At 41.7% G+C, this 25,107-nt stretch overlaps 1 protein-coding gene across 1 annotated transcript in view; it reads left to right on the top strand.

Moving 5' to 3' along the window:
• The first annotated feature begins 1,118 nt into the window (after positions 1-1,118).
• RSRC1 (arginine and serine rich coiled-coil 1) overlaps positions 1,119-25,107 on the top strand; it is a 382,940-nt gene continuing 358,951 nt past the window's right edge. The window contains exons 1-3 of the mRNA XM_049867089.1: positions 1,119-1,259; positions 10,054-10,256; positions 11,170-11,295. Of these exons, the coding sequence (XP_049723046.1) occupies positions 1,119-1,259; positions 10,054-10,256; positions 11,170-11,295 (470 nt within the window). The remainder of the gene's footprint in view (positions 1,260-10,053; positions 10,257-11,169; positions 11,296-25,107) is intronic.

Genomic DNA, 25,107 nt, shown 5'->3' with positions numbered 1-25,107 from the left:
CCTACAGGAGATGGAGTGCTGAGTAATCTGCCCTGCCTGGTCACAGATTCCCATTGGCCTTAGGGGAGTTTAATAATAATAAATATTCAAGGTTTTATAATCATATAGTAACAAATGCTCATGTAGTTCTAAGGATCTTGTTTCTTTAAACAGCAAGTATTTTCTGGGACAGGAGATTTCAAAATGAAGTTTTGGTAAAAAGCAATGAGAGGAGCGCTCAGCAGACAGCCTGTGGACAAATACACAGGTTTCAATCAATTCAGTACCCTAAGGGTTCCCCCAGCTCTTGAATTATTAAAAACTTACATGTAGTGTTGTGTCTAAGTTTCAAAACGGTCCCTAAAAACTGGCTAGTTAGGGTAGAGTCATTTCCGAGCCATGAACTGTGGAACTGATCGTCACCATCTCAAACGTCTGTGGGAAAGCTGTGGCTTAGATATCCAGCAGTTGTGAATAAGTTGGTTCTCACAGTGGACCCAAACCAAAGCCAACAGTTTATTTACCTCTTACTTCTTGGGTTAGCTAAGGAAAAAATGATTTTCATGCAAGGAAAGATAAATATGAGTTACAGAAAACCAGAATCGCTTTTCTATTGGTGTAATTAAAAAAATAACAGTATACACTGGATTCCTCTTTCAGAAGAAACCTCTCCCTACCTGGGGCAGCCATCCATTCCTCCACCAACCAGTTACTTTTACGTGAGAAACTAATTTGCACCCAACCTGTGAGTACCTTCACCTTCAGGGCAGAAGAAACACCGACTTTTAATGCATTTTTGCAAGTAAGTCACCACGGTTTAATCACACACGACTTTATACAGACGCACCCCCATGATTTATTGCTGTGGGGCGAGCCTCCTCCTCCCCCCAGCACCACAGAACCCATTTGGCTACGTGTGGTTGTCATAACTTCCTACGAGACAGATTTCTTTACTGATCATCTGTGACGATCACGACGGTTACTAAGGCAATAACATCCTTCAGACCCCACCTTTATTGCTTTTTGAGAACACGAAAACCAAATAATCGAGCCGGCACGCGAAAGAGAAAAAACCCAGAAAACCCTGGCGGTGCCACGATCCACTCGCTCGGCACTCCCGTGGCCTGGCCGCCCCATCGATGCGCTCGGCGGCGCGGCTGCGGCGGCCTGACGCTGGAACCCGGAAGTCGCTGAGCTGGAGGCCGGGCGGCCGGGCGGACGCGGCGGGGCTCCCCGGGAGCGGCGTCTCCAGGTCGGCGGCGCCTGCACGTGGACGGGAGGTGTGAGCCCGAAGGCCGGGCCGGGCGGTGGCGGCGCCGGTGGCCGCGGAGCTCGGGGCCGGGCCTGGTCCAGCCTGAGCCCGACGCGCCGGGGGTGGGCGGCGGCCCCGCGTGCAGGTCGGCGCCGTGCGCATGCGCCTCGCACCTGGGCGCCCCGGGACCCTGAGCTTGCGGCCAGGGGTGCAGCCGGGGGTGCAGCCGGGGGTGCGGGGCGCGGTCGGGGGTGCAGCCGGGGGTGCGGGGCGCGGTCGGGGGTGCAGCCGGGGGTGCGGGGCGCGGCCGGGGGTGCAGCCGGGGGTGCGGGGTGCGGCCGGGGGTGCGGGGTGCAGCCGGGGGTGCGGGGCGCGGTCGGGGGTGCAGCCGGGGGTGCGGGGCGCGGTCGGGGGTGCAGCCGGGGGTGCGGGGCGCGGTCGGGGGTGCAGCCGGGGGTGCGGGGCGCGGCCGGGGGTGCAGCCGGGGGTGCGGGGTGCGGCCGGGGGTGCGGGGTGTGGCCGGGGGTGCGGGGTGCGGCCGGGGGTGCGGGGCGCGGCCGGGGGTGCAGCCGGGGGTGCGGGGCGCGGCCGGGGGTGCGGCCGGGGGTGCGGGGCGCGGCAGGGGGTGCAGCCGGGGGTGCGGGGTGCGGCCGGGGGTGCGGGGCGCGGGGTGCGGGGCGCGGCCGGGGGCGCGGGGCGCGGCCTCCGCTGGGCCCTTATTTGGGAGGTGCTGTGTGTGGGGCGTTAGCTGGATCCCCCTTCCTCTCTGACTCCCCAGCCCTCATGGGCCTGGTCCTTGGCCGCCCCTTTGGGTTTTCTGGCGCATCTTGCAAAACGTGCCCTGCGCTTGGTGACTGGCTGCAGGTGGATGGAGCGAGAGGGAGACTGTACCCAGGTGCACGCCGTCCCCCCACTCTGCCTCCCCTTCCAGCGCCCCCCACCCCGACCCTCCCTGGCTCAGGCGCGCTCGCTGAGAGGATGGTCAGGGCGCAGTGGACGCTCCGGGGTTGAAGTCTGCTAGCCCCAAGCACTGCCATCTGCTTCGCTCGTGCTCATGTGGTTGTTCACCAAGGGCAAATAAAAAACCAACCGACAAACAAAAAAACCCGGTTGCGGTCCAGTCAGTTCCGACTCATAACCACCCCAGAGCTAAACTGCCTCTTGTGGTTTCCAAGGAGCACCAGGTGGGTTGGAACTGCCGACCTTTTGGCTGGCACCCCTAGCTCTTAACCACTACACCACCAGGGTTTCCAAGAGCACACGGTACCCTTGAACTGTTGACTTTGCTGAGAAGTTATAATGCGGCACCGTACATATTGCCTACTCTTGATTTTAGGTCCATTGAAAAAGAATTTCTCCAAGGTTATATACGCACTGAAAACTTAAAAAAAAAAAATTGCATTTCCAAAATTAGCAGTAACCCAATTGTATTTTCAACCGATTAGATGCAAGGTAGTTAACAAATGCAGATATCTTGTATTGTCACACAGAAGCATTCCAGTTGTCATCTTTGAACTTAGAAGTTTTAAGCGAAGGTGATACACGGAGTTCTCAAGTATAAGGATTTGAGCAGATGTGACAGGTGGAACCTTGTAGGGCAAGTAGGTATCTATGGAGAGCCCCTTTATCTATGAATATTCACTTTCTTTGCAGGCAAAGGAGATTTCTTGCTAAGTGGTAGCACTTTACTACTGCATGTTGTTAAATAAGAGGGCTAAACAATGTCTGAAGCTGGAAAAAGATGAAGGCATCCGGCACCTTTCTGTTAATTGGCTTGCCGCCTAGACCAGGCTGAGCAAACAGCACTGTGCTGTGATTCGGAAAACGTCTGTAGTAGGGTTGTTACAGTAGATGGTTAGATGTAGTTTCTGCTTTCATTATTAAACCACTGGGGGGAAATTGTTATGACTAATAAAAACCAAACCCGTTGTGGGTTGAGTTGATTCCCACTCACAGCGACCCTGTAAGACAGATTAGAACTGCCCCATAGGGCTTCCAAGGAGCGGCTGGTGGACTTGAACTGCCGGCCTTTTGGTTAGCAGCCAAACTCTTAGCCACTGTGCCACCAGGGCTCCTTCTGAGTAGTAATACAAAACTAACAGATACTAGTCTACACATTTTTAGTTGTGATGGGAGGAATATTTTGACAGAATTCTTTATCTCGTGAGTTTTGGTTTGTCGAGCTCAAATTTTTACCCCTTTTCCTGTCCTTTGCTGATTAAATTCATCTGTTTGTGGATTTCTTCCTGTGCTGAACAGTGTTTACCCCGTTTTTACTTTCTCTAGCTGAGGTGGGTTTCCCATTGAAAAGTCTACTCTTTTTCCTCCCCCCCGCCCTTAGCATATCCAGAAGATTATAGTTCAGTGCCTTAACGAGTAAGTAGTGGAGAGGTCATTATAAATTGTCATGTGCTCCAGGAACATGTGTGTTCTCAAACTGATTGTCTGTTTTCTGAAAAAGGTGACTGCTTCTTGTACCCTTAGTAATAAACGGACAAAGGCACTACTCGTGTATGCTTTTGAGCTCTCTTCTTGAATGACCACTTTGTGGCTCCATGTCTTCAATTGGCCACTTAAACTTTACAATAAGATGTTTTCTGTAATTTGGTGTCCTACATCAATTCAATGTACTGCAGTGAGTCATTACCTGCCCTGGTGTAAATTCTATAGTTGAAGTAGTTGGATAAGTTTTGTAGCCCCGAGTGAGAGCAGAAAACCAAGAATGCTGTGTTGCCTCTTTCACATGTAAAACCAAAACCAAACCTGTTGACATAGAGTCGATTCCAACTCATAGCTACCCTATAGGACAGAGTAGAACTGCCCCATATGATTTCCAAAGAGTGGCTGGTGGATTCGAACTGCCAGCTTTTTGGTTAGCGGCCAAGCTCTTAACCACTGCACTGCCAGATATATTGAAATTTGGGACTCCTGAAAGTCTAGGCTCATTGTCTTTATCAGTAAGAGCTATTTAATGTGTCTTTCATACACCTTACCAATTGGATTAAGTATAAAGAGTTCCTCCTTATTACAAGTACGTGATATAAATTGACCACTATGGCTTGAATGAGAACTCTATTCAATTGTATGCAGGTTAGATTAGGGATGCTAAATGCATGAGGGAAACCCAGGGGTGAGTATGTTTCTAGGGTTGTTGTTGGCAGCCTTCAGGGGGCTGCTGACTCATGGCGACCGCGTGCACGACAGAATGGGATTGGCTGTGGATCCAGAGGGTTTTCACTGGCTGGTTTTCAGAAGCAGATCTCCAGGCCTTTCTTCCTAGCCTGTCTTAGTCTGGAAGCTCCCCTGACACCTGTTTAGCGTCGTAGCAACACACACGCCTCCACTGATGGATGCGTGAAGGTTCCGGGTTCTCCACGTCCTCGCCAACACTTGTTATTTTCGAGTTTTGTGATAATAGCCATTCTGGTGGGCATGAAGCGGTATCTCATCGAGGTTTTGGTCTGCGTTAGCCTGATGACTAATGATGTTGAGCATCTCTTCATACGCTTACTGGCCGTTTGTGTATCTCCTTGGAGAAATGTCTAGTCAAGTCCTTTGCCTGCTTTTGAATTGTGGTGTTTGTTTCTTTGTTGTTGGGTTACCAGAGTTCATTATGTATTCTACATATTAAACCTTTATCGAATATGTGGTTTTCAAATATTTTCTCCCATTTTGTGGGTTGTCTTTTCACTGTCTGGATAATGTGCTTGTGTGATGGTTAATTGTATATGTCGTCTTTGCTAGGCTGTGATACCCAGCAATTTGGTCAAATACTAGTCAGGACTCTGTTATGAGGCAGTTACACGTGATTAAGTCAGTTGATCTTAAGTAAAGCAGATTACTCTCCATAATGTGGGTGGGCTTCGTCCAGTCCGTTAGAGACCTTAGAGCAAAAATGAAGTTTCCATAGGGTGTATCCTGTCTTCAGGCTCTAGGCAGATACTTCACCAGGACTCCCTCACTCTTCCTCTTTACATCACCTGACTTACGGATTTGAGGACGCAAGCCTGCAGGAATCTCCAGCCTGTCCAACCTATGGATTTTGTACTTACCAGCCCCTTGTAATGACTTGAGCGATTCCTTAAAATAAATCTCTCTCTCACTAGTACTGTTTCTCTAGAGAACCTTAGGGCACTTTGTTGTCCAGTTTTGCAAATCTCTAATGTCTGGTTTAATAGAAGACAATTGGATCCTCATATCTGCATCTTTGTTCAGTCTGTTGCTATGAGTTGTTTTGATTGAAGTTTTGAAGGAATCTGGCCTCACACAAATCTATTGTTGGAAAAAGTAGAATTTTAATAGCCTTTTTGGAGAATTATTTCTTTGATACAACACCAAAACTCGACAAGCAGTATTTCTTTAAGGTTGATTGCAGTGTGGTATTTGAAACCATATCAATGACCTTCTCACACTGTATTATGTTAAGATTCATTGGTTTGTCTTGCATGGGGAATGGATTTTTTACTTATGTGTGATTTTGTGCTATCATGCATTGGCCAATTGGCAAATACTGATTCAGTGAGTTATTTATGTCTTCTAAATGTTCACACCCTTTATTTTATAATATCAGAAACTCAAATTTTGTTAATATCACCACTGATCTTATTGGAGAAGTCTGTAAGTACCAGGAAACTGTCACTCAAAAGATGGCAGACAAAAGTTATCCCAAACCCTCATTTTTGCTTGAAAGCTTAAATTTTATCATTGCCAACAAATGCTGGTTTTCTTTGAAGAGAAAAAGCCCTCTTCATTTTGAGAAAATGTCTGCCAAATACTGAGGGCTGAACAATCATAGTTGGTCAGTTCCTTAAAGTGTAAATAGTGTCCCATGATAGTAGCAGCTCGTTTAGCTTGCAGTTCATTTGTAGAAATGTTTTTTACTCAAGATAACCATTCTTCACAATGCAGTAGAAGTTATGTTTTAATTTCCCTTCCTCTCTTTTTTTTCTCTGTTCTGTTTTTATGGAAAGCTTATCAATTGGTGCTGAGTCTCATAGACTCATCCTCTTTTACCTCCTATTTCTCATCTTTGTCTCGTCTTCTACTCTGAGTCCTTTGATTTAATCTTCCAGCCCTATTGTATTTTGAAAAAAAAAATTGTTTATCGTGTATTTTTTAAGCTCTCTCCTGTACTTTGAATGTTCCTCCTATGCTTGTTTGCTGTATAATCTTTTCATATGTTTCTGAGGATATTAATTGTGATTTTTTTTTCTTGAAGTTTTCTGCATGTTTTTCAAGTTTACGTGAGTTGCTTTTATTTTTCTGTTTTGATTTCTGTCTTTTATGATGAAGGCTTTCATTATATGTTAGTTTATCCTTTGTTGTATATTCACTGAAAAGCTTATAGAAACTCTGTTTAAGATTTGAGCTTGTCCGTTGATGGGCTTCACTACAGGGTGAGACCTTACCTTTTCATTGGTAGGCCTTCCGGTATTTACATATCGTTTCTCAGGTACTGTTCACTATTTGCAGACAAGAATTCCCCAGTTTCTTTCCTGGAGATTGGAGCTTCTGGAATTCTTAGATCCAGGCACCCAGAGAGCTGTGGCTTTTACCATTAGATTGTAGACTTTGACTTAATCTCTTTAACTTTTCGTTTGGTTCCTCGCTGTCCTTTTCTCTGTGTCCCTAGACCTGGTGCTTTGTAGCTTCACTGTTTTTCCAAGATCTTTTCTGCTCAGGTAGGTGGAAGAGCAGTCACCTGGCTAGGTAGGATAGCCGAGGGGGCCTGGGATTCTGCTTCTTTTGCACACTTTCAGCCGACTCCCCTGTTTTTAGTCCCCTGCCTCACTGGGCCTGATCCTTGCTGATTTTTGCTGTGTGAATTGGCTTTTCTCGTGTTGGAATTCTCTGTAGTTTCTTGGTATTCAGCTTTCCTAGTTCTAAATCCTCCGTCTGTTTTTCATTTGCCAAAAATTTGTTGACGTATCTTGTCTGCTGTTCCTGTTGTTTCCTCTTCTGGTCTCTTCATCCTTGTGAATTTATATTTATTTATTCCTTTGCTCTTATTTTTAGTATTTTTTTAGTCAGATAATAGGAAAGTAATAAAAACTTATCTTCATTAAAGTGGTTATTTGTGAATAAAGAAACTTCTTAAGTGCCTAAATGTGAAAACAAGAAAGGAAGAAGCAGCCAGGAAATAAGAAAACTTGGATTATCACTCAGTTGTGTACATATTTCTTTTATTTATCTTTAACTGTGCTTTAAGTGAAAGTTTACAAATCAAGTCAGTCTTTCATACAAAAATTTATATACACCTTGCTATATACTCCTACTAGGTTTCCCCCTAAGGAGACAGCACACTCCTTCTCTCCACCCTTTATTCCTGTGTCCATTCAGCCAGATTCTGTCCCCTTCTAGCTTCCCATCACCCCTCCAGACAGGAGCCACCCACATAGTCTCATCTGTCTACTTGAGCCAAGAAGTTCATTCCTCACTAGTATCGTTTTCTGTCTTATAGTTCAGTCCCATCCCTGTCTGAAGAGTTGGCTTTGGGAATGGTTCCAGTCTTGGGCTAACAGAAGGTGTGGGGACCATGACCTCCGGGGTCCTCTTAGTCACAGACCATTAAGTCTGGTCTTTTTACGAGAATTTGAGGTCTGCATCCCACTGCTCTCCTGTTCCATCAGGAGTTTTCTGTTGTGTTTCCTGTCAGGGCAGTCATGGGTTGTAGCTGGGCACCATCTAGTTCTTCTGGTCTCAGGCTGATGTGGTCTCTGATTTATGTGGCCCTTTCTGTCTCCTGGGCTCATAATTACTTTGTGTCTTTGGTGCTCATAATTATTTTGTGTCTTTGGTGTTCTTTATTCCCTTTTCCTCCAGGTGGGTTGAGACCGACTGATGCATCTTAGATGGCCATTTGCTAGCGTATAAGACCCCAGAGGACACTCACTAAAGTGGGATGCGTGTGTACATATTTCTTAATGGATGGAGATGTATATGTTTACACACACTATATATATGTATTTAGGTATATATCTATATATACATATATGTATATTTTTTATATATACGTATATGCATTTTCATAATCATGGTGTTTTAAAGCTGGAAAGGATCATAATGATTTTTTACCCATGAAGTTTCAGGAAACTGACTTAGATATGTTCGTGATTTACTGAAAGTTTCAAAACTAACATATCCTAATGTTTTGTTAAGCTGTAATTTGTTAGCCATATGAATACCTTGGAGGTCCAGAACTCTATTCAAAGTCTTTAATTCTGGGTCTAGTTAAATAGTTTAGAGTTTTGAACTGAGCTGTGGTGGCGATTTTCAACTGGAATACATCTTGCATTGGAGTCAGGGAAGAGTCGACTTAATGATTCTGAAAACAAAGCCGTAATCTAACATATTAATTTGTTTATAGTAATGATACTTAATTTGCCATAAATGTGAGATTTTTGTTATCTGATCTAAACCATTTTATAAATGAGTCCTGCTTTCACGTGCCATTGAAAGTTAGCTAATAGCTATCTTACTAAAAAAAACCAAAAAATAAGATTGTATCTGAAAATCTAAAGACTAACTTTAAGGTAAGATAAGTAAGGTTCTTATCAGCTAAGTTAATTCCTAAATGTGAAAGCCCTAGGTTTTATTTTTGTATGCTTCCCCCTTTGTGAAAAAAGAAAAAAGAAAAATGACAGGAAAAAGTTACCTAGTTTCGTTCTGCAAATAGTGTCAGTGGTTTTGTTCTTGTTCTTATGTAGATATTTTTACTTGTAGCCATGCAGGTACAGCTTTGATAATGCTGTAGTGAATATCAGTTTGAATACGCGTCTTTATTTTTGAAAAACATTTTAAGATATCTTCTCAGAAATAGGATTGCTCTGTCAAAAAAGTATTAACATTTTTATGCCTTTATTTTTATTTAAATTGCTTAATTGCTTTCAGAAAGAATTACACCACTACTTCATATAGAGCCCTAGTAGCACACTGGTTAAGAGCTCAGCTGCTAACCAAAAGGTTGGCAGTTCGAATCTACCAGCTGCTTCTTAGAAGCCTCATGGGGCAGTTCTTTTCTGCCCTATAGGGTGGCTATGAGTCGGAATCGAGTCGACAGCAACGGGGTTTGTTTTTTTTTTTTCATGTGGATACTAGAGGTGTGTGTAGATTGCCTGACTTCATAATAACCTCCTCAGCTTTGGTATGTCAGTTGGCATTTCCTCCCCCAAACTTCACAAGTGATGATAGTCTTTGTTTCATTTTGTACTTTGTTGATGACTACTGAAGTCTTACCCACTTAAAAATTTAGAATTTTCAGTTAGAAAAATATAACTCTGAGATATTAAAGTATCTTTAATCTTCAGAGAATATAAAAATGAAGGAATACAGTTGATCCTTAATACAACTGCCATACAATCAATGACAGATGCAACTTAACAGATGAAATTGATATAACGAACTGTCCTCAGGATTGGCTTCTTGAGAGACCTTTGAAAAAAATTGGGGCTAATTTAAATTGTTCATAAATTCTAAGAACAGTTCATTCATACACTAAAAGACTGTACTAGAGCTATTTCTCATGTTCTGTCAAGAAGCCGGAAACCCTGGTCACGTAGTGGCTAAGTGTTGTGGCTGCTAACGAAAAGGTCGGCAGTTTGAATCCACCAGGCGCTCCCTGGAAACTCTATGGGGCAGTTCTACTCTGTCCTATAGGGTTGCTATGAGTCGAAATCAACTCTATGGCAGTGGTTTTGGTCTTTTTTTTTTGGTCAAGAAGCCAGGGGCATTTAAAATTTTAAATAATGCTTTAAAAATTTTATGAATTTTTACAAAAATTACAGTAATGATTTATGTTAGAAATAATCTTCTTTGAATTTAAGATTATAGAAATGGGACGCCGGTCATCGGATACTGAAGAGGAAAGCCGAAGTAAGAGAAAAAAGAAACACCGTAGACGATCATCTTCAAGTAGCTCTTCAGATAGCAGAACATACAGCCGAAAGAAGGGCGGAAGGAAATCAAGGTCAAAGTCAAGGTCCTGGTCCAGAGATCTTCAGCCTCGTTCACATTCTTATGACAGGAGGTGATTTTCAGAATTTTTATGTATACAATAAAAAACCAAAAACCCATTGCAGTTGCATCGATTCTGACTCATAGTGACCTTATAGGACAGAGTAGAACTGCCCCATAGGGTTTCCAGGGAGTGGCTGGTGGATTTGGACTGCCGACCTTCTGGTTAGCAGCCGTAGCTTGCCGTAGCTCTCAACCACTGTGCAACCAGAGCTCCATTTCTGCTGAGGGTAAAATTCTTTTAGAGTTTTATGCATTTTTGTACTTTTAATTTTGTTGGGTAAAACTTCTTTTTAAACAGTTACATATTCATGGTTAGGTCCCAAACCAGAGGTTTTTTTTTTTTTACCAGGCCTAGACCATTGGTAAGGACCCTGGTGGTATAATGGTTAAGTACTCAGCTGCTAACTGAAAGATTGGCTGTTTGGATTCACCCTGCATTTTCGCAGAACAGGCCTGGTGATCTGCTTCCGTAAAAGTTACAGCCCAGAAAACCCTATGGGGCAGTTCTACTCTGTCGTGTAGGGTTGCCGTGAGTTGAAATTGACTTGATGGCACAACAACAAGACCACGGGTATAGTGTCCTCACCTTTGTTTATTCTTTGTAGACAAGTACGTATAAACTGGCTAGGTTCTCCTATCATTAATATTTGATAAAATTTGAAGGACTGTGTACTAGGTAAAATCTCATAATGCCTTAATTAGTGGTGGATTCCATCACTAAATTATGAATCAGTCATCTGGCGAGTCAAGTGTGATAACATTCTCATTTATTTCTATTTGTTTCAAGGAAGGAGAGAAATGAGATGTGGTCACCATCTCTACATAGTAAAAATGAGATGATTCTTTAGAATCTAGAAGATTTCTCCTTAATATCCATTGTGAAAATTTTCATAACAATGAAATTTGATTATATCTTATTTCAGACGCAGGCATCGGTCAAGCAGTAGCTCTTCTTATGGCTCAAGAAGAAAACGAAGTCGAAGCCGTTCAAGGGGTCGAGGGAAATCCTATAGAGTTCAGAGGTCTAGGTCAAAAAGCAGAACAAGAAGGTACGCTGTGTCAGATATTTATGGCTTTTTAACAGACTACCCCCGAGTGTAGTGACTTAAAGCAATAATCGTTTGTTTTCTGATGATTTTACCATTTTGACTGAGTTCAATGGCAGTTCTGCTCCCCACACCTGGGGTTGCTCACGTGGTTGACACCTTCATTGGAACTCATTCACACAGCTGGCATATGTGCTGGCTGTTGGCTGGGTTGCCTCAGCTCTCCTGTATGTGGCCTCTCTTCTTCCAGTGGGCTAGGCCAGACTTTTCTACATGACGTGGAAAAATTTTGAGAGGGTGAGAATAGAAGTTTCAAAGCCTCTTAAGGTTTAGTCTGGAAGTGGTACGGTGTCACTCCTGTATTTTCTGGCTGTGCTCAAAGACCAGTGTGAAGAATAGTCTACCTGGAGAAAGTTGTACATATTGAGTAATGGTAGAAAATAGAGTTGGGTAGGATGAGGGGCCATGGTACCGAGGAACTTGGTAAAGGTAGCCATCCAGAAGTTATTGAAGGTTTTTGAACATTAGAATGAAAACATTTTAGGAAGATCACTTCTCTCTGCTCAGATAGTTCTGCTTCCTACTATTAGGCTCTAATTGGGCTTGCATTAGCAGCCTGATTTTGTTATCTAGGTGTGAAATTTTCTAATGCTCTTTCTGAATCTGAAGTTGGGTAATAGCAGCAAGGTCCAGGTGTTTAGCTTTCTGGAACTTGCATAGTTTGGCCTCAGCCGCCTCTCCTTCGTGCACACCCCTTGTGTAACCCTATGGTGCTGGGTGCCCTTGTTCTCCATACCGAGTTTCTGGCTGGTGTGACCACTGAATGTACTCAGCTGCTAATGGAGAGGAGGGAGTCTTGAGTCCACCCAGAGGTGCTCTGAAGAGAGCCCTGGCGATCTTCCGAAAACTCAGCCATTGGAACGCAGCTCTGCTGTGACACACGTGGGCGCCATGAGTCGGAATCAACTCAACGGTAACTGGTTGGCTGGTTGGTTCTCTATACCTACCCCAGACTTGCTAGCTTTGATTCTTTCAGCATTATCTCTATTTTGAGAGTTTTTTCTACCCTTTAACATTGAATTTTCTTTAACGTTTCGTACCTCTTCTTCGTTAACTCCTTTTTTGATTTTTACCTTTTTCCCTCCAAATTGAATTTAATCCAGCCTTTCTCTGACCCGCCATCACGTGTGGTTCCTGGTTTGTAACAGTTGTAAGTATTTACGTGTTCATTCTCATATACTATAAACTTCTGGAGCGGAAGCTCCTGATACCTGGCATAGTGCCTTGCGTGAGGTAGAAGGTCAGTAAACACACACTGACTGAGTGAATGGTGAATTGGAGAAACGAGGTTAGGTAAGAGCTATTTTTATAGCAAGAAAAAGTATCATTGTTTTACTGATTTATAGAAGGAAAGTTTTATTTTGGGTGTATATTGGTCTGTCTAAAAAGAGACTGATTACCAGAAAACAGCGTCAACTGAAATTTCTGATCATTGGGAACAGAAATAATGACACCATGCCTTGGTGTGGTCTCTCCTAGTCTGCAGAGTATTTTCACAGATACTGGGTCAGTCAGAGTTTGCTTAGGAAAGCAGAGACCACTGGGTTCCAAGTACGAAGGGTTTTAACAGAGGGGGAATTAAAGGCTTACATAACCTTTGGAAGAGCTCATGAAGGAAGGTCAGGGAAGCTGTCACTGGTTATTTCAGCCTTAAGCCTGGAAGCCGGTTATTTTCTCAGAAGCCGCTGGAGATCTTAAGGACTCCGTCAGTTTGTAGCAGCAGAGTACGTGGTTCTTACGAAACTACCCCTCACTTGGAAGTTGCCTCTCTGTCCAAGTGTTTACCTACAATTATCTGCAGAGGAGACTCTGGACATGTGGGTTTTTTTTTCCCCCCTTCAGTGCAGGAAGACCTAAAAGGAGAGACGGTGATGTCTAGTTATAACTTGACCTTTGCAACTGTAGGCACCGTGCAAGGCACAGCCTGTATCTTGTACGTGAGGAAGCCAGTTCAGGGGTGTATTGAAAACAGCGACTTCTCCACCTCCTGCGTGCACGCCCGCATCCGCTGCTGCCTTTAACTGCAGTAACTAAATAATCCGGAGACACTGAAAGGACGTAAATTCTGAGAGATTACAAAATTGGTGTCCTATACACTAAAATTATAATTAGAAAATTAATTTTTTAAGTAAACTATATAAAATGTGGAAACCCTGGTGGCGTAGTGGTTAAGCGCTATGGTTGCTAACCAAAAGGTCAGCAGTTCAGATCCAGGCGCTCCTTGGTAACTACGAGGCAGTTCTACTCTGGCTGGAATCGACTTGGCGGCACTCAGCAACAACAACAGGCATTAACAATTCTGAAACTACTTTCTGGTATTCTAGGACTGAGCAAATAAGTAAATGTACTGCGAATAATAGGGGTAGGTTTCTCACTGGTGGAGATGCAAGTAACATGATACATGTCATAACTTGAGTCCTTTAAGAAGAACATACAAAATTGTGTTAAAAATTACAATTGCCCAATTACCCTTTAACCTTACCCCTGGAACTCTAGGGTTGCTGTGAGTCGAAATTGACTCGACAGCAGCGGGTTTGTTTTTTATACATAACATAAAGCTTACCGTTTTAACTATTTTTAAGTGTCCAGTTCAGGGGCATTAAGAGCATAAGTCCACTCACAATGTTGTGTAGGCAGCACCACTATTTCCAGAACTTTCTCAGCACTCCAAACAGAAACTCTCCCTATTAAGCAGTAATTCCCCATTCCCCCTGCCCCCAGCCCCAGTAGCCTCTCATCTGCTTTGTGTCTTTTAGGAATTTGCTTATTCTGGGTATTTTATGTAAGTGGAAGCATACAGTCCTTGTCCTTTTGTGTCCGCCTTATCTCACTCAGCAGAATGCTTTCAAAGTTCATCCCTGTCGTAGCATGGACCAGATCTTCATTCCTTTTTTATGGCTGCATAATATTCCATTGTGTGTATGTGTAACACATTTTGTTTATTCGTTCGTCTGTTGATGACGCTTGGGGTTGTTTCTCCCTTTTGGGTACTGTGCATAAAGCTACTGTGAACATTGTTGCACAAGTGTCTGTGAGTCCCTGCTTTCCAGACTCTTCGGTGTGTACCTGTCAGTGGAATTGCTGGGTCGTATGCTAACTGAAAGGTCAGCGGTTTGAATCCACCAGCCGCCCCGTGGAAACCCTGTGGGGAAGTCCTCCTCTGTCCTATAGGGTCACTGTGAGTTGGAATCAACTCAACAGCAATGGGTTTTTTTTTTTTTGGTTTATGGTAATTCTATGTTTAATTTTCTGAGGACCTGCCAAACGGTTTCTACAGCAGCTACACCATTTTACATTCCCACCAGCAATACACGAGGGTTCAGATTTCTCCACTTTCTTGCCAACATTCGTTATTTTTTTTTTTTTTTCTTGGTAATAGCCGTCCTGGTGGATATGAAGTGGTATCTCATTGTGGTTTTGATTTGCATTTCCTTAACGACAAATGATGTTGAGCATCTTTTCATGTGCTTGTTGGCCATTTGTATGTCTTCTTTGAAGAAATGCCTATTCAGTTCCTTTGTCCATTTTCAAGTTCGTTTTTTTTTTTTTGGTTTTTGTTGTTGGCTTACTGGTTCTTTATATATTCTGGATATTAAACTGTTATATATATAATTCATAAACATTTTCTACTATTATGTGGGGTGTCTTTTTACTCTCTTGGTAGTGTTCTTTGATGCACAAAACTTTTTAATTTTGATCAGGTTCAGTTGACCTGTTTTTTCTTTCGTTGTCCGTGGTTTAGAAACCATTGCCACATCCAAGGTCATGAAGATTTGCTCCTGTGTTTTCTTCTAAGAGTTTTACAGCTTCAGCTCTTCAGTTTAGGTCTTTTATTCATTTTGAGTTAATTTTTGCATATGGTATTAGGTAAGGGTCTAACTTCATTCTTTTGAAAGTGGCTATCCCGGCACATTCGTTGAAGAGATTGTCCTTTTCCCATTGATTAGTCTTAGCATCCTTGTCTAATTGACTGTATGTGTGAGGGTTATAATTTAGAAATTTATCCTTCAAAAATTTTCAACTAAATGAGTTTTGAGGTTAATCTTGGTTTAAAGAAAAAATTGAACGGCTTATTTCTTGAACAGTTTAGTCAATCAAGGTTTTAATTTAAATAGAAAAGAAAGGTTTTAATTTAAATAGAGCGGTAAGTTTTTCTCACAGAAAAATTACTATATGATTCTAAATATGAAAATGTGATGCTACTGATCTCTGAATAGTTTGTTTTTTAATAGAAAATAGTGATTCCTGTCATAGACAGTCACATAATTTCAGTAAACCTTGTCACACGTACAAAAAGTAGCTTAAAGATTAAGTGTGATCTAGGGGATTGCAGGAGGTGGGAAGTCAAATGTCTGAGTTTACAGCAGTTTCCACGGGTAAGATTATAGCGTAATTGGGTGATTGTGCTTTGTAATATAATTTTGTTCTTCTCGGAGGACTCAAGTTGTGCCATGTATCCTGTCACTCCCGTCGCCATCAGTGAGAAACTTACTGCTGTTATTTGCAGTATATTTATTTATTTGCTTAGTCCAGAATTGTTAATGCATGTTGTTGTGTGCCGCCGAGTCAATTCCAACTCATAGCAACCCTATAGGACAGAATAGAACTGCTCCCATAGGGTTTCCAAGGAGAAGTTGGTGGATTCAGACTACCGACTTTTTGGTTAGCAGCCTGAGCTCTTAAGCACTTCACCACCAGGGCTCCATGCCACTATGGAAAACACACTTACAAACTTGAATTCAGTGTTTCTTTACAGTTCTTTTATCTTTACGCTGATTGTACATAGTCAAAATACCATGTTCAAAAGTTACTTATACCATCTATAAAAAGGAATGAAGTATTGATGCATGCTACAACAATGATGAACATGGAGAACATAATGCCAAGTATAAGACCCATTGCCATCGAGTCGATTCTGACTCATAGCGACCCTAAAGAACAGAGTAGAACTGCTCCATAGGGTTTCCAGGGAGTGGCTGGTGGATTCGAACTGCTGACCTTTTGGTTAGCAGCCGAGCTTTTCACCACTAGGCCACTAGGGTTCAAACCATGCGCAAAAGGTCATATGATTTCTCCAGAATAGATCAATACACTCAGAACACACATTCGTGGTTTCCAGGGTCTAGGAGGAGGGAGGAATAGGTAGCCATAGCTTAATGTGTAAGGGGTTTTACTTTGGAGTGATGAAAATGTTTTGGAACTAGATGGAGGTGGTGGTTGTATAACAGTGTGAGTGCTAAATGCTGCTAAACTGTGCACTTTAAAATGGTTAATTTTATGTTATGTGAATTTCATTTTAATAAGTTATTTTTCAAAAAGGTTTTTACTTTAGTTCCCTACCCCCTCTTCTTTCATTGTGGTTAATTTCTTCATTTTGAAATAATTAAGGTCCATTTGTTTCTGTTTATGTACATGATTTTAAGTTTTCTTCCCCCTAAACTTTTAAAATTTTATTTATCTGTCTCTTTATTTTAGTATATGAAATGTTAATATGGTTCCCAAAGACAGCACTGTGTGCTAAAAGGTGTCTTCCCTTTGTACCTTTTGTCCCGTTCCCACCCACCCACTGGATAACCAGTCTCGCTAGTTTGTGGTTTCTTTCTCTTGTGTTTCTTTTTTAAACTAAAGAGTTTTTTTGTTTTGGTTTTTTAAGAAAAAAATTCAAAACGTGTAGCACGTGATGGAGTGCCTGCCTGGATGGCACGAGAGTCAAGTGCTCAACTACTGACCAGAAAGTTGGCAGTTGTGAGTCAGAATCAACTTGATGGCAACAGGTTTGGTTTTGGTTTTTCTGGTGCCTTGCAGGACAGGCCTAGTGATCCACCTCTGAAAAGTCACAGCCTTGAAAACCCTATGGAGCAGTTCTGCCCTGCACACGTGAGGGCACCACGAGTTGCGATCTACTCCATGGCAGCTAACAACAATATAGCATATAGATATTTTTGTACTTTGCTTTTTTTTTTTTTACTAGTATATCTTGGAAACCACTCCATATGAAGTCATAGAGAACTTACTATTTTTGTAGCTGCTTAATATGATGTTCCCCCACACATCTCTCAGTTTTCGTTTTGCGGGGGCTTGCACGTTGCTGCGATGCTAGAAGCTATGCCACCAGTATTCAAATACCCACAGGGTCACCCATGACAGGTTTCATCTGAGGTTCCAGACTAAGACAAACTAGGAAGAAGGACCCAGTGGTCTCCTCCTGAAAAGAATTAGCCAGTGAAAACCTTATGAAGAGCAGCGGAACATTTCTGATATAGTGCCTGAAGATGAGCCCCTCAGGTCGGATGGCGCCCAGAATATGACTGGGGAGCAGCTGCCACCTCAAAGTGAGTTGACCTTAATGTCGTGATGGAGTCAAGCTTTAGGGACCTTCATTCGCTGATATGGCATGACTCATAATGAGAAGAAACAGCTGCAAACATCCATTTATAATCGGAATGTGGAATGTGCGAAGCGTGAAATCTAGGAAAACTGGAAATCATCAAAAATGAAATGGAACGCATAGACATCAGTATCCTAGGCATTAGTGAGCTGAAATGGGCTGGTATTGGCCATTTTGAATCAGACAGTCATATGGTGTTATCATTCGGGGAATGACAACTCGTAGAGGAATGGTGTTGCATTCATTGTCAGGAAGAACATTTCAGTGTCTATCCTGAAGTACAATGCTGTCAGTGATAGGATAATCTCCTTATACTTACAAGGAAGACCAGTTGATACGACTGTTATTCAAATTTACGCATCAACCACTAATGTCAAAGATGAAGAAATGGAAGATTTTTACCAACTTCTGCAGTCTGAAATTGATCAAACATGTAGTCAGAATGCATTGATTGGAATGTGAAAGTTGGAAACAAAGAAGCAGGATCAGTAGTTGGAAAATATGGACTTGGTGATAGAAATGATGCTGGAGATCGCATGATAGAATTTTGCAAGACCATTGGCTTCTTCATTGCAAATACCTTTTTTTAACAACATAAATGGAGACTATACACGTAAACCTCGCCAGATGGAATACACAGGAATCAAATCAACTACATCTGTGGAAAGAGACGATGGAAAAGCTCAATATCATCAGTCAGAACGAGGCCAGGGGCTGACTGCGGAACAGACCATCAATTGCTCATATGCAAGTTCAAGTTGAAACTGAAGAAAATTAGACCAAGTTGACAAGAGCCAAAGTACGACCTTGAGTATATCCCACCTGAATTTGGGGACCATCTCAAGAGTAGATTTGACGTGTTGAACACTAATGACCGAAGACCAGATGAGTTGTGGAATGACATCAGGGCATGACCAAGAAAGCAGGAGGTCGTTAAAAAGACAGAAAAAGAAGAAAAGACCTAAACGGATGTCAGAGGAGACCTCTAGCACAATAACAGCAGGGAAGATGGTAGACATCTTTGTCTTGTTCCTGGTTTTAGTGGAAATGCCTTTAGTATGTCTCCACTAAGAAGTATTCTGGGCCAGACATTACAAATAATGATAGATCCCCCACAATAGATAATTACCATAGTTATTTGGAATTTTATTTCTTCCCTTTAGAAATCAAACCTAATGAACATTTTCCTGTGGCACAGTGGTTGAGAGCTCGGCTGCTGACCACCAGGCGCTCCTTGGAAACCCTGTGGAACAGTTCTGCTCCGTCCTGTAGAGTCGCTATGAGTCAGAATCGACTCGACAGCAATTTTTTTTTCATTTTTAACTATATTAAAGATTTACTGTTTTATATATAAAAAAAGAAATATGCTGGCTCTCAGACGAGGGTAAGTATTTTATCATGTTAAGATAGGGTATATCATTTTGTATTTTTTTTCCTTCAGGAATGAAAATTGAATTTGTGGAAGTCTTTGTTCATCTTCTGTGGAGATAATTATGACTTTTTTCCTTAGATTAATAAGGAACTAATTTTGTGTTTCTGGAGTAAGTCTCACTTGGTCTTGGTATTTTCTTAATGTGGTGTGGGATTCTGTTTACTGACTTCTTTTTACTGAATATTTTTACACTGATATGCATATGTGATATTGACTTGCCATTTTTATTCTTTGTACTATCCTTGTCAGGTTTAGGTATCAATGTTATCCTTGTTACATTAAAAACAATTAGAAAGTTTCCTTCCTTTTTAGTGTTCTGAAACAATTTGTGGGGCGTTGGGACTGCCTGGTCTTTGAAGTTTTGGTAGGCTTCCACTGGAAACCATCCAGGCCTGGTGCTTTTCTGTGGGGCACTCCTTGATAACTATTTCTTTAACAGGAATTACTCAGTTTAGGCTATTTCTTGTGGGTTCAATTTTGGTTAACTGTATATAATCCATGTCATCTAGATTTTTAAGTTTATTTGCCTGTTGTTGCTGTTGCGAGTTGCTGTTGTGTCACTTCCGACTCACGGTGACCTCACGTGTGCAGAGCGGAACTGCTCCGTAGGCTCTTCAGGGCTATGACCTTGCGGAAGCAGGTCACTAGGACTTACTTCGAGGCATCTCTGGCTGGATTTGAACCGTCAGTCTTTTGGCTAGTGGTCCTGCGCTCAACTGTTGGTGCCACCCAGGGACTTCTAGAGGTCTGCAAAGTAGTCTTTTAGGATTTAAATTTTTTCTCTTCCATTTCCATGTTGTTTATTTTTCCTTGTCATTTACTATTTTTTTTAATATATTTTGTTTTATATTTGTGCTTTCTCCCTTATTTGATTAAGTTAGCTAGTGGTTTATTTTGTTAATTAAAAAAAATCGGTTTAGATTTTATTCATCAGATCTTCTGTTTTTCTGTTATCTCCACCCCACTTAGAGGCAATCACTGTTTAGATTTTTTTTCTACCACAGATGAGTTGTCCCTTTTTTTGTTTAAGGCTTTTCAGTGTGATGCTTTTGAGATTCATCATTGTATCTATCAGTAGTTCATTCCTTTTTATTGATGAGTAGTATTTCATTAAGGAGCCCTGGTGGGACAGTGGTTACAGCAATCGACTACTGAAAGATTGACAGTTTGAAACCACCGGTGTCTCTGCAGGAGAAAGATGTGGCAGTCTGCTTCTGTAGAGATATACAGCGTTGGAAACCCTGTGGGATCGCTATGAGTCAGAATCCACTCGAGGGCAGTGGGTTTGGAGGATTTTTATTGTATATACATGTATTCATAAACTAGCGTCTTTGGCATGTGACATGTGGCACCCTGCCCTGCCTGTCCCCTTGTTGCTCTGCCATGTCATGGCCCAGTGAACCTACCATCTATCCTTCTCTCTAGACCTCACTTTAAAAATTCACCTCCTTAGCACAACTGGACTAAACTGAAAGCAAAGAAGTTTTCTGAACAAACCAAATGCTTGAGAGGCCAGTGCAGCAGAGGCGGGATTTTGGGGACCATGGCTCCAGGGGCCATTTAGTCAACTGGCATAATAAGCTCTGTTAAGAAAACATTCTGCATCTCATTTTGGTGAGGGGTCTTAAATGCTAGCAAGCAGCCATCTAAGATGCCTCAATTGGTCTCAAACCACCTGGAGCAAAGGAGAATAAAGAACACCAAAGGCACAAGGTAATTATGAGCCCAAGAGACAGAAAGGGCCACACAAATCAGAGAGTACATCAGCCTGAGACCAGAAGAACTAGATGGAGCCTGGCTACATACAACCGATGACTGTGCTGATAGGGAACACAACAGAGAATCCCTGAAGGAGCAGGAGAGCAGTGGGGTGCAGACCTCAAATTCTTGTAAAAAGACCAGACTTAATGGTCAGACTGAGACTAGAAGGACCCTGGAGGTCATGGTCCCCAGACCTTCTGTTAGCCCAAGACTGGAACCATTTCCAAAGCCAACTCTTCAGACAGGGATTAGACAGAAGTATAAGAAAATGATACTGGTGAACAGTGAGCCTCTTGACTCAAGTAGACACATGAGACTGTGTGGGCAGCTCCTGTCTGGAGGAGAGATGGAAAGGCAAACAGGGACAGAAGCAGGCTGAATGGACACAGAAATACAGGGTGGAGAGAAGGAGTGTGCTGTCTCATAAGGGGGAGAGCAACTAGGAGTATATAGCAAGTTGTATATAATTTTTTGTATGAGAGACTGACTTGATTTGTAAACTTTCACTTAAAGCACAATTAAAAATTAAAAAAAAAAAAGTTCATATCCATTAACAGTTGTCAGCCATGACAAGGGGCCTGATGACACCCCAAGGCAGCCTGATTGGTGATTGGTGGCTCGGATGAGGTAGGGACCACCATGAGGGCCTCAGTGCAGACAGTGGGGGTCAGAGCCCAGCAACTTGCCTCCACCTTCCCTCCCCTGAGGGGCTGCTGTCGGTGCTTGCCACGCTGGAACCCCTCTACCAGGCCTGTTCAGACATCATGAGGGTCAAAAATGCCCCCCAGGACCCCCGAAAGATACCACAAGAACTATCACACAAGCAGACAAAAAAAAAAAAAGATTTATCCATGTTGTTCTCTGTATCAGTTTGTTCCTTTTTTAGCTTAGTAGTGTAAATATAGCACAGTTCATCTGTTCTATTGATGGATTCCTGGGCTTTTCCTGGGTTTTAACTTTTATGAATTAACCTGCAATAGGCAGTCTTTTAAAGAAGCCCTGGTGGCACAATGGTTAAGCACTCTGCTGCTAACCAAAAGGTCAGTGGTTCAAACCCACCAGAGGCTTTGCAGGAGAATAGGGTCCCTGTGAGTCAGAATTTACAGCACATAACAACAGACATTCTTTTACGGTCATTTTGTGGGTATATGTATTCACTCCTCTTAAGTCACCGGGCCTGTCTGGGTCTTTAATATATAGTATATTGAGTTGATTCCAGCTTATAGCGACCCTGTACTGTTTCATTTTAGCTCCATTTTAGGCAATAAAAAGAAAATCCCAAACAGTTTCCAAACCTTTCCAAAATGGCTGCATCATTTTGTATTCCTACTGACAACACATGAGAGTTCCCTTTGCCCACAGATCCACCAACAGTGTTACTAGTGTTTTAAATTTTAGCCACACTGGTGGGTGTGTAGTTGCATCTCATTATGGTTTTAATTTGCATTTGTAGTTTCAACTCTTGTGTTTATATCTATATCTCAAATTAATTTTTATTTGTAGTAGGAGGAATTGTGGTTCTTTTTCTCCATATGGAGGTCTAGCACTGTTTTTTGAGAAGGGTTTCATTTTCCTACTGTGTGGTTTTGGTGCCTCTGTGAAAAACCAGTTGACTGTATAAATGTCTTTCTATTTCTGGACTGTATTTGGTTCTATTGATCTGTCTATTTTTACTTCAGGCCATACCATCTTGATTATTATAATCTTATAGTAAGTCTTAAAATCAGGTATTGTTTGCATTTCCATATAAATTTTAGAATCTGTTGCCAATTTCTTCTAAAAAGCCTGCTGGGATTTTGATTGGGAGCACACTGACTCGGTAGAATGGGAGCGTAGGAGTCATGATGACGTTGAGTCTTCTAATCTGTGAGCCTGGTGTATCTCGCCATTTAGTTGGGTTTTTTTTTTCTCCCACAGGGTTTTGTAGTTTTCAGTGTAGAAGTCTTGCACGTCATTTGTTAAATTTATTTCTGTGTTTTTTGACACCACTGAAAATATATTTAAAAATTTTATTTTCCAGTTATTTAATGCCAGTGTATAGAGCTATAATTGACTTCGTGTATTGTATATTTTATGTACAATGTATTTTGTATATTATTTATTTTTTACATACTTCGTTTGTATCTTGTACCTTTGCTATTCTTATTAGCCCTAGTAGATGTTTTGAAGATAACTTGGGATTTTTTGTGAAAACGTTCTCTTACCTGAACACTGAAAGAGTTGTACTTTTCTGTTTTTGAGCTCTGTGCCATTTATTTCGTTTCCTTGGCTCATTGCATCATCGAGGTTTTCCAGCTCACAGTTGGAGAAGAGTGGTGAGAGTGGGTCTCATTTTTCTCTAAGAAGGAGAAGATTTAGTCTTTCACCATTAAATATGATGTCAGCTGTAGATTTGTTGTGGCTGCCCTTTTCAGACTGAGACCAGACCTTCCTAGAATCCTTGGTTACTAAGGTTTTTTAGCACCCGTGAGTGTTGATTTTTGTCAGGTTCCGTTTCTTTATCTGTTGTGATGATCGTGGTTACATTTTCATCTTTTTTTCCTCATTCATCCCTTAATGTGTTGCCTGGCTTTGCTAGTGCATTCTGTGTATTGGAGACTCCACAATCAGCTTGATTTTCTTTTTGCTGCCTAAGACGGAGCTAAAATAATGTGGTACATTATACTATGTCCCATAGACCCACTGAGCGCAGTGAGTGTCGAAGGAGTTAAAGTGACAGATTCCGCTGTGAACCAGGCGTTCCCAGACAAACACTCCATGCCGTTACTGACTCTCTGGGCTCTTTGGCAGGGATCTGTCTCCTTAGAGGCATGTTTTGCTGTTAGTTCAAGAAGTCAGACTTTTTGTGAGTGTGACATGGGATAATCATTGACTTAGGTGATTTCTTAAAGTTGTACTTTTTTTTTTTTTTTTTATTACATATGGACTTCTGGTGGCACAGTGGTTAAGAGCTACGGCTGTTAACCAAAAGGTTGGCAGTTTGAATCCACCAGCCACTCCTTGGAAACCCTATGGGGCAGTTCTAGTGTGTCCTATAGGATCCCTATGAGTTGGAATTGACTCAGTGGCAATGGGTTTGGTTTTTGATTTTACTACATATGTAAGAACATAATGTAAATTCTCAGTAGGAACTTACAGTAATAATACTTTGACATTTCACTTACTGATGTTAGGTTCTTTTTAGATTAATTACTAACATACTTAGGGAATCACTAGGTTTTAATTTATATAGCTGTTATATGTATACTTTTGCTGAATTTTATAAAAACGAGTATCTTTTGAAAGGAGCTATTTCTTTGATGAATAGTTTTGTTCCATTTCTTATTTTTCTCCTTTATGCTGAAGATGCATCCATTTTATCTACATAAGTATTGACACATTCCTCTATCTCTAGATTTGAAGACGTAACATAAACTTGAAGGAATTAATGAATTCTAAATTTTTTTTTCTGTTCCATAAAGCGTAATGTTTTAATTACTCTATCTCTGTGATTTCTTTTCCCTTCAGTGCTGTTTAGGTTTATAGGAAATTTTTGGTTTCTGTCCACAAGAAGCATTTAGTCTAAGTGGGGCCATAAGGCAAGCATATTGCGCGCGCGCGCGCACACACACACACACACACACACATACACACACACAGAGGAAACAAACACTGAACGAGGTAGTTTAAACCTGCCAATTGTATCCTTCATACTAGAGTGTGACGGGTGTAGGGAAGGAAACAATTATTGTATATTAGAGCAAATCAGGAAAATTTTCCTCATTGCCATGGTATTATAAGTAGAACAAGTAACAAATATTTGGAAAGAGTGAAATATAATTTCTAAAAATATATTAATCTAATAAAATAATGTATGTGAAAATACTTTTTAAACTATAAAGGCCAGTACAAAGATTAGTTTTTTAAAAAAATATCTTTATAATTTCTATATATTATATACCACAGCATACTCTGTGAGTTTGTTTTTATTGTATCATGTTTTAGTAGTTTAATGAATTTTAAAAATGGTGTACTTCTCATTTTTTCCACATCTTGATTATTTAAGGAACAAAGAACAGCATTCCTTTTTCTGGTGTCCTCTTCTTGAGCATCAAGGAGAAGGACTTTATTGCCTTGTAACAATGTAGTACTCTTCGTGTTATTTCTTCAGCTTGAATGACACTGATTTTTTTTT

This window comes from Elephas maximus, chromosome 23 (genome assembly GCF_024166365.1).
Source record: "Elephas maximus indicus isolate mEleMax1 chromosome 23, mEleMax1 primary haplotype, whole genome shotgun sequence".
NCBI classification, from domain to species: domain Eukaryota; kingdom Metazoa; phylum Chordata; class Mammalia; order Proboscidea; family Elephantidae; genus Elephas; species Elephas maximus.
This window is presented reverse-complemented; position numbering and strand designations above follow the sequence as displayed.